This window comes from Haplochromis burtoni, unplaced genomic scaffold, assembly GCF_018398535.1.
Source record: "Haplochromis burtoni strain Fernald_Lab_line unplaced genomic scaffold, NCSU_Asbu1 Contig_401, whole genome shotgun sequence".
NCBI lineage: Eukaryota > Metazoa > Chordata > Actinopteri > Cichliformes > Cichlidae > Haplochromis > Haplochromis burtoni.
Genome location: NW_024582762.1, coordinates 144,486 through 153,799, shown reverse-complemented (window position 1 = coordinate 153,799; position 9,314 = coordinate 144,486). Strand labels below are relative to the sequence as shown.

Below are 9,314 nucleotides of genomic sequence, written 5' to 3'. Positions count from 1 at the left end.
AAATATCACAGAAGCAACACATGAGTGTGTCTTGTCAGCTGTAACTCAATTAATTCTGAAGGTTTGCACCTGACATCAGGTCATGTCAGGTGTGAGGTCAGAGGTAGTCCAACTCTTCTAGCACATCAATACATGCCATTGCCAGAATGTTTGCTGTGTCTCCCAGCACAGTCTCAAGGAGACTCCAGTGCTGGGACAGTTAATCTAGGAGAGCTGGACAGGACAGTTTCTGACCAAACAATCAGAAGCAGACCTCATGAGGGTGGCTTGAGGATCCTAGGTCCCCGACTGGGCCCTGTGCTCACTCTGTACTCACCATGGAGCCTGACTTACATTAGCCATTGAATACCAGAATTAACAGACAAGAGCAGGTACGTGTGAAAAGGTCTGGAGAAGCCGTAGAGAAAAGTTATACATTATTCAGCATGACCGATTTGGTGGTGGATCAGTGGCATATCCATGGAGGGATGCACAATTCTCTTCAGGCTAGGCAACAAAACCATGACTGCTGCGCATCCTGGATTCCTCCCGGTGCTCAACAATGTGCGGCCTCATCTCATTTGAAATGTCCAAGCTGTGTACACACTGGGCAGCAACAAATTCGGACCTGGACTGGGTTCTAATGGAACGTGAACTGGCCTTTCCATTTACCCCCATTGAGGTGTTGGCTCAGGTAAACAAGCAATTTATTGGCCACAGTGGCACAAAAAAGGCATAAGATTAATAAGTGATTTATATGAATATAACACACTCATGTCTTTTAATGATCTGACAGTAAAGTTTAACTTGGAAGGACCCGGCAATTTCTGGCGATATTTACAAATTAGAGACTGTCTGAAAGATATAATAAAGTTGTCTCAGGAGAAAAATCTCATAGAGAATATCCTTCTACTTCCACCCTTACTTACAAAGGCAAAACAACACATGTAGAAAAGTATTTGGGGGAAAAGATCTGGATTGTTCCTTTGATGAGGGAACATGGGATTCAGTCATCTCTGAAAATGCCTCATGTGGCAATAGTAAGCAGGCAGCTCCTGGAGCACAAAGGAACTGATATTACTGACTGCCCTCCAGAGCTCAGTGATGCCCTGGTCCAGATCAGGGAGAAGATCCCCTCCCCCATCATTGTCTCATTAGGAGCAGGACCCTACATTGTCAGGCACACATTAAAGTACACATTATTATGAGAGAGAAAAAAGGCGGGTTGGGGACAGGGATAGCTCAATAGGTAAAGTGTTGGCCCCATGATTGGAAGGTCAGGGGTTCGATTCCCCTGAACGGCTACCCTGAGGTACCCCTGAGCAAGGTACCGTCCCTACACACTGCTCCCCGGGTGCCCAATGGCAGCCCACTGTTTCACTGAGTACTCAGTGGGTTAATGTAGAGAGGAATTTCCCCACAGGGGTCAATAAAGTATACATTATTATTACATGTAATATGCAGGGGCCATACAAACTACGAAGTACCATCTGAGCTGGAATGAATGAATGGACTAATGATGTGGCATCCTTTCATTCCTTACACACCATCCAGCCCATATCTGTATCTGGCAATGAGCCAGCAAAGTTAGTTATCTTTTAACCTTAATTAATGCTCCTTCAAATATCTAAGGTATTACTTTTATCCTGTTTTCATTTATATCATTTCAGTTCAGCACAAGCTAGCCAACTATCAAGTACCTGGACCCAGCTGCAACTCTCGAGCCAATGCTGTTGAAGGCGACGTGTGTGGCATTGGTGGTGAAGCGGGTCAAGATGCCGTCTGGATCGCCGTCAGGAAATGTGTGGATCTGCACGGTGTTGTTGGAGCTCGCCGTTACCAGCTTGCCATTCTGTGGAGCAGAGAACACATTGGTCCAAACATCACTTGTATGATGCAGTGTGTCACCGAATAATGATGACATCTGTAGAAAAGTCAGAGAAAATCCAACCTTCAGTGCCAGAGAGTAAGCCTTCTCCCCGACAGTGATAAACTTTGGATCATCATCATCCAGACTCTCCCAGATTCGAACATCTCCATCATTTCCGCAGGTTACAATGAACCTGTGGACAATTTGATCAGGTTAGTTTACAGAAACTTTGTGCAGCATAAGATTGATGAAATGATCTGTTTAAATTATTAAGTCTACCAGAAACCAAAATCAGGACTGTGAACGATTTCAGTTTAACGTGGCATAGAATTTAAATGAATCACATTTTACTCAGTTTCAGCCCATTGAAAGACTTGTGTTGTCATTGATGACACTGTGAGACTGATGCGCTCAAGTTCATATGTACTTGCCTGGTCTGATCTGACTAACCTGCGGGCTACACTAATAATTTAAAGGACATGTTTGTAAAGCAATACTTTCACAGGCTGTGGGCCGATAATAGGTAAAATCTGAGTCTTAAACGCAATCGGATCACAGCTTTACTTGTACATTAGCTGTCACAGTCAGTGCTCAAAGGGAGACACTTTTTTGTTTTCGGACTCACCTCCCAGTGTCATCAAAGCACACCTCGGTGTGTCCTTCAGAGTGGCCGTAGCGCATCGGCTTCCTTTCACATGGCATTTTGACAAAGCACCAGACTGAAGAGAGGAGAAAACACGTGAAAACCTCTTCTTCTATCAAGTAAAACAGTCTACACCTGCTCCTCCGCCACTGCTGCCTTATTAACCCATAGAGAGCTAACAGCAGAGTTGAGCTAACGCTAACAATAGAGCTAAATATAGCCGACCACACTCGTACAAACTCCACGGTGTTCACGGCATCAGACACTAAACCACTGGAGGCAGTTTTACACTGAGCTGTGAACAGAGTATTTCGTTAGAAATCAACTTACACGTTTCTTGGGTGGACACACTCGGTCCTCTTCTCCTGAATCTCCCGCGCTGCGTTGAAAACAAGGAAACGTCACGTCACGACTCCCGCCAGCAACGTCATGACGCAAATTTTGTAATCCCTCCCACGTTTGAAGCAAGGAACGGGATTTGGGGTTTATTTATTTATTCATTCATTCATTTATCGAAAGGCTATTTACGACAGATTTTGGACAGTGGTTGAGACACACGCTGTTATTATATTATTCCAGTGTTATCTGAGGAAATGTGCCTTAAAGCATTGAAACAGTATTTTAATTTTTCTGTCGTTTTCCGACAAATTTATTTTACACTACAGTTGGATGGTGCAGGTGCATGCAAGTGATGCATACATTATATAATTATATAATTAGGCTCTTGTCTGTTAGAGGACTTTAAAATGTAATATTTTAATGTACACATTTTAATGTATTATCATTATTGTCAAAGGAGCTATTATCATTATTATTATTATTATTATTGTTAGTAGTAGTAGTATTATTATTTTAAGTCAGACAGGAGTCTTTCAGCTCATCTCACATTTATGATTCGAACAATACATGTGTTGTAATTTTAATTTAAAAAATATTTTTTTTAAAGAATGAATGAAAGAATATAATTTCACTTGATTCGCATTTGTTTGGATAATGCACATTTTATTTTTCAGACTGACGCTTTCCACTGTAACACACATGGAAACATAGTGAGGGTATAAGACTAAAGTCCATGTAAATATTCACTCAAAAAACCTTTTTGTTTAATTATTTATTTATATGAACCTTTTAATATATATAGATTATGCACCCCGCAGTGTTTTCTCAGGGGATACTTTGATTAGTGGAACAGGAAGTTCTCTGCTGGCAGACATCAGTGTGTCTGAATATTATATCATTGATGTGTAATATTGTACCAGGACATGTGAAGCAGGCCTAAAGCTTAGTTATGTGTTTTAGTCTACACAGGGCTGCCAAATGCAGTCATGTACTAACATAAAACCTCAAAAGCAAAGTTCTTGAACTTGGAAATCCACTGTAAGATGCATCCAATATAACAGCGCACGATGGCTTTGCGTTGCTGAAAACCTAAGCTCCTTAATCAGCTCCTACGAGACAACATTAATACTTTATGTACATGGGTCAGGAAGATCAATAGACATGGCTCCTGAGTCCCTCCATTGCCTGGCTACTGACTTGTGTGCAATCAGGGTGATGAAACATAAAGTTTGCCACATGAAAGACAAACAAGTATGAGAAAGTGATCAGCAAGTGTCTGGTTTATTTCATGTTTAAAATGAAAACTGTAATTTTCTGGCTTTTATCCCATGAAGGATTAAAAATAGTAGATGCTCAATTTCCTGTGCTACAAGAATCCCACAAATATTTCATCCGACAAACTGAGTTTAAGTCAACACAGAAAAAAAGGAGCATTTTCTCTGTGGTACATTGGTACTGAACCCAAGATTGCAAGGGAACGTCCTTAAAGCTGAACTAAGATGATTTTATAAATAAACTAAGAAGCTACAGTTCTGTGCAAAAGTTTTGAGTCACCCTCTTTTTTAATATCTGTTGTTAATATCTGTTGCCACACTTTCTACGTGTGGCTACCTTCCTTTACCTCCTCCTTTGGTCTGATCCACTAGAGGGCCCTGTCACCTTAAAGTAAGCATGCAATATGTAGTTTTGGGGTATTTGCTGAAACTAGCTCTATATTATTATATCTAATTTTGAACAGTAACAATGTAACAGAAGCTCAAAAAAGACCACAGCCTGACAAAAGACTAGCGAATAATCAGTCTCGGTTTCAAATACTGAAGTAAGAAACACCGTGGTCCCCAAAAACATGATGGCCACATGATGAATATTTCATACACACAAGTGTAGCTACTCACGCAAGTCACCTCAGCACATTTTCTTTTTCTTTGCACTGGCGTTGCAAAGAGGCTGAACAACACACAAATCAAATGAAAAATCTGCATTCCACACCAGCTTTGCGTTTGTGTGTGTGTGTGGGTGCGGTCTTTTTCATGTCCTTATCTCCCAAAGAAGCCTGGCATTTAGAGGTGTCCTTTGCCAAGACCAGGATGAATTGTTTTCAGAGTGATACTTCAAAAGCAGCATTTTCCGTACCATTAACTTGTCTAACTGTGACACAGCTGCAGCGTGAACACGCAGGCATACACATGATGTATTAAAAGCTATCCTAATATGACAACAAATAAATAAATAAACTCAGACACACAACAGAGGGCGTGTAAATCAAATTTATTGGTGTGTGTATGAATACAATATATGCTTATGAACAGTTTCTCAGTCACAACAGGTACAGGTTAGAGGCACGGCTGATGTTAGGACACATTTACAGAGGCGCTTTCAAAGACAGGCAAACGGAGCAGATCGATGTAGTGCTGTCGCCACCTCGTGGCTGGAGAGAAGAATGCAACCCAAATGAACAAGCTGGACAAGAGGCTGACATTTCACTGGCCTGTATTTGCATTCAAAGAGACAAGAGCACATCAGTCCAGTTTAAGCCGCCCTTCATCATCAGCCACGAGTTAGTTTCAGGTTTGATTGTAAGCTGCTTTCACTGCTGCCATTAGTTTGAGTTTGGTGGTGGTGGTGGGTGGGGGTTAGTTGTTCTTAAGCCCCGAATGAGGACTAAAGAGGATCTTTTTTTTAATGTCAGGTCAGCAACCCTCAGTGACTGTCTTCAAATATTGCTTTCTTTTTTAAATTTAAAATTAAAATAAATACAAGCCTTCTTTATATAGCTTTTATTTTGGTCCTGTTTGGGCATCTCCTCTCTGAAGCTTGTTTTCTGTTTTATCGTATTACATTTGATCAGAAATTTATAAACCGCTTATATATAAATAACTGTGATTTTGCGTGTTTCTTTTATGAAAAGCTGCAGATTTTATTGCTGCCTTTCAACACAGCAGCTGAGAGCTGAAAGGCAAAAGGAACGACATTTGTGCTCCTCGGAGGGTTTTAATTAAGTCTCCTTTCCTGTCATAATGCATCTCTAATTTGCTTACATGTATTGATTGCCAGCAGGGTGTTTGAACCCATTTTGTGTAGCAGATAAAAGGCCAAATTAAAAACAGCATCCTTGTTGTCAGGTCCATTTGCCTGATTCAGTTTTCCTGTGCAGGATCGAGTAATCCATCCGGCACAAAGCAGTTCTCTCCAAAGAGATTCAGCTGGAATTTTGTGTTATATTACATCAATGTTTAAAGATGACCTTATATACTCTATATATATACTCTTGGACTCTGCTAGTAGCTTTCCATTATTCATTTCATACTGGGCTTGGGTACAGACCTGTAGTTCTTCGCTCTCTGACGTGGGTTGCTTTACGTATTTTTGGCCTCTCGTTTAGTCAGATTTGTTCTTGCTGCTTGTTCATCGCAAATACAAGTTTTGAACAGCAGCTGGGTGGAGCTTTGCTGCTCACATACAGAGCTACATACCTCAGATGGACATATTAAAGATATCCCCTTTCAGTGACATCATAAAGATCCAAAGAATGGTCTGAGTGTTCAGAGCAGACAGAAGCCTGAGCCTTTGGCTCTCAATGACGCTGACCTCGTTATTTGACCTTTCGGAATGAATGTTTAACGAGTAACAGTGCATAGATGTGCATGACAGAAAATAAGAAAAGCATACTAAGTACTTATGTAGATATATTGCAAGGCTGGGATGAAATATCATGAAATGTAGAAATTTGTTCGGTTATGCAGTTAGTGAAAAATCCATAATGCTTGCATATTACTAGATACCCCCAGAGTTGCTTTACCTCAAACATTTGACTGCACTAGCTGTGTTCAGGGTTCAAGACCATAACATTTCTATGATCTTAACATCTTCTGTAATGGAGTGTTGGCTTGCTTAAGTCAACACTCAGGCTGTCTCGCCACAGTCCCCTTTAGTAGTTGTTTTCTTGTTCTGTGAGGCTGTCACTCCTAAATATTGAAAGGCTAAAAAAACAGCAATTGCCATTGTTTGCTATCACACCAAATGGAACTGCAGTACAAATGACAATCCTTGGCTCAAGATCGAATCCTTAAACCTCATGTAACAGCAAACACTGTTAGAATTTAATGGCAGTACTTTTGCCAAGGTGAGCTTCTTTTGCTTGTCCTTAGTATGAGGCCTGATTTGGTTAGTCACACAGCACAGGCCGCGTCACACTTAATATGGTATTGTCTGAGATAGTCCCTGAGCTGAGGTGGCAGCGGCAGGCTGTCTATGCCTCGGTAGGTGGTGCAGCTGCAGATCACTGCCCTGCACAAGTGCTGGAGGGAGAAAGGGAAGTTCCTTGGCAGAGGTCTGGAAAGGAGTGGCTCAAAGAAGAGGCAGGTGGCTGGGTCGCTGTAGTGCCTGAGCAGTCCCGTCACACTTGGATCACGGTACATACACGGGTCACGCACATCAAAGCTGAAACGCTTGCCGTTTTGTTCAATACGTGCATGTAGGGAACGGCTGTAGCGCCGAAAGCTCACTGAGAAGAGAAATTCGTCCTGGGCAGAGTCCCGGAGCAGAAACGTGCCCTCGGGCTGGCCCTCCAGCAGCTCCTCTGCCTCAAAGCGATTCAGCACGCCCCAGTAGCATGGGTTGTTGTTGATCTGTAGGAGATCTGGAACCAGGATGTAGTCCGTGTGTCCACACCTACCTTCTTCATGCCCATGAGCACAAGAAGGGTCCCAGTCCTCCAGACTGGTGCATCCAGGCCCAGGGGAGCAGCATATGTCCTCCCACGAGATGGGGGTTTGTGGTGGAGAGGTAGTGGATGAGACACTAGGTTTGAGGGGAGCCTCCATGTCCTTGAGGGCACTTGGGTGGGTAGCATGATTTTTAATAAGGTGCCAACATCGAGCCAGTTCAGACTTGGGTGAGAATGGGCACTTATCCTGCATGAGCTCTGACACATGGATCCTCCGTTTGGACCAGAAGAGCACTGAAAAGGGTCGCGAGGAGCCCGATGAATGATGGTGGTGATGGTGGTGGTGATGGTGAGAGCGCAGAGGGAAGCACTGGCCAACAGCATCCTGAAACTTCTGCCGCAGAGAGCGCCGTGACAAGGCCTTCCGACACATCACATCGATATCTCCAGATGTCAGTGTGTCCCCTAGAGCGCTGCAGCTACATTTCCTCTCTCTGCGCCTCCTCGAACAGGATGATGACCCCACACCCAACTCCTCCGTCCCGTCCATCTGCATGCCTCCAGGGCTCGACCCATTGCGAGAGCTCCGGGAGCGTTTCTTCCCCTTCCAAATGTAACTGTCTGCGCTCCAGCTGCGGAAGCCACTTTTGGGCCGAGTGTCTGAGCCCCGGGGCTTCTTCTCTGACATGCCTGCTTCCACCTCTCAATCTGTGACGAATGCAAAAACAGAATACTCTGTGACAACTGTACTATGTCTTAGGTTTGAAATATGCCAGAATATGAGTATGAGCATTTAAAAGGTGTCTTTGTTTATCTAAAAAAAAGTTTCTTATGATATAGGGGTGAATAAGTTAATGGGCTATGAGATGTAAATGTAAAGCTCTATTATCTAACTGGCACCATTAGAAGTGCTTTGTGACTAACACAGAACCCTTCGAGAACTTTCTGTAATCTAGGCTGCTGTGGACTCCCACTGCTTGTTCCTATACTGATCATCATCTCCAGTGGCAATAAATCTAATTAAGGCTTCAGAAACATCCTGCAGACAAGAGCGGACTTGTTCACACAAAGCTGAAGACTTTTCAAGCTTCATTTAGAAATAATTCAAGAGCAAAGTCACTTCGAGACGTGTTAGTTTAATACCTAACATTTCTATTTGCATCAGTTTGCAAACATCATCACTGACAATCCGACTATGATCTAATTAAAGGCAACAGATTGTATACAGCAGGAGATTTAACATCAGACTGGTAATCGCTCTTTGTTGCTCTTTGAAGATTAATGCATGAGATTATCTTACCTTCCTAACAGTGTCAGAAATAGAGCTCCACATCCATGTTATGACCACTTGTCCACTGCACACTGGTGTCCATGCACGAGACCAGCCTGCAGCCTTTCTTTACCTCTAACAACCGACAGACTGCTCTGCTTCCTATATAATTATGATGCCAAGTCCCTGAGGGGGCAGCAGTTTCCTCTCCGCCCTGGACGGGTCTGAATGAATAAGAAGAGGTGGAGTGGGGTCGAGCCAGCAGAATGGTTGGGGGTAGCGCGGCAAGGAGAGGGCGGTCTCAGATTCAGACTGAAACATCCTCCTTTCTGTCTTACATCCCTTCTTACATGTCCATTGATAAATTCCATCTCCCAAAAAGATCAAAGATAACCACAGCAGTGAGAATTTTTTTGGTCCATACACAAAAGATATATATTATCCGTGCTCATAATTTTTTTTTTATGTTGCTTTGAGTTGCTTTAACCTGACCAGGACCACAGCTTAACCTAAAAGATCAAAGTGCATTTCATGAAAAGCTTTAAGT

The 9,314-nt window shown here is 42.8% G+C and overlaps 2 protein-coding genes and 1 long non-coding RNA gene across 3 annotated transcripts in view; 1 reads left to right on the top strand and 2 right to left on the bottom strand.

Moving 5' to 3' along the window:
* LOC121812014 overlaps positions 1-1,734 on the top strand; it is a 2,933-nt gene extending 1,199 nt beyond the window's left edge. The window contains exon 3 of the long non-coding RNA XR_006052811.1: positions 1,650-1,734. This is a non-coding gene — a long non-coding RNA (uncharacterized LOC121812014). The remainder of the gene's footprint in view (positions 1-1,649) is intronic.
* Positions 1-2,865, bottom strand: part of LOC102311559 (WD repeat and HMG-box DNA-binding protein 1-like) — a 6,435-nt gene extending 3,570 nt beyond the window's left edge. The window contains exons 1-4 of the mRNA XM_005944420.3: positions 2,823-2,865; positions 2,475-2,568; positions 1,931-2,042; positions 1,680-1,831 (exon numbers count right to left, since the gene is read on the bottom strand). Of these exons, the coding sequence (XP_005944482.1) occupies positions 1,680-1,831; positions 1,931-2,042; positions 2,475-2,551 (341 nt within the window). The 5' untranslated portion in view covers positions 2,552-2,568; positions 2,823-2,865. The remainder of the gene's footprint in view (positions 1-1,679; positions 1,832-1,930; positions 2,043-2,474; positions 2,569-2,822) is intronic.
* A 2,184-nt stretch (positions 2,866-5,049) lies between these two features.
* On the bottom strand, positions 5,050-8,974 carry socs4 (suppressor of cytokine signaling 4). Its single transcript, XM_005944419.3, has 2 exons — positions 8,798-8,974; positions 5,050-8,205 (listed from the first exon to the last, which is right to left on the bottom strand). Exon 2 carries the CDS (start codon positions 8,183-8,185, stop codon positions 7,001-7,003), a length of 1,185 nt encoding a protein of 394 aa, XP_005944481.1. The 5' UTR covers positions 8,186-8,205; positions 8,798-8,974; the 3' UTR covers positions 5,050-7,000.
* Positions 8,975-9,314: the final 340 nt, after the last annotated feature.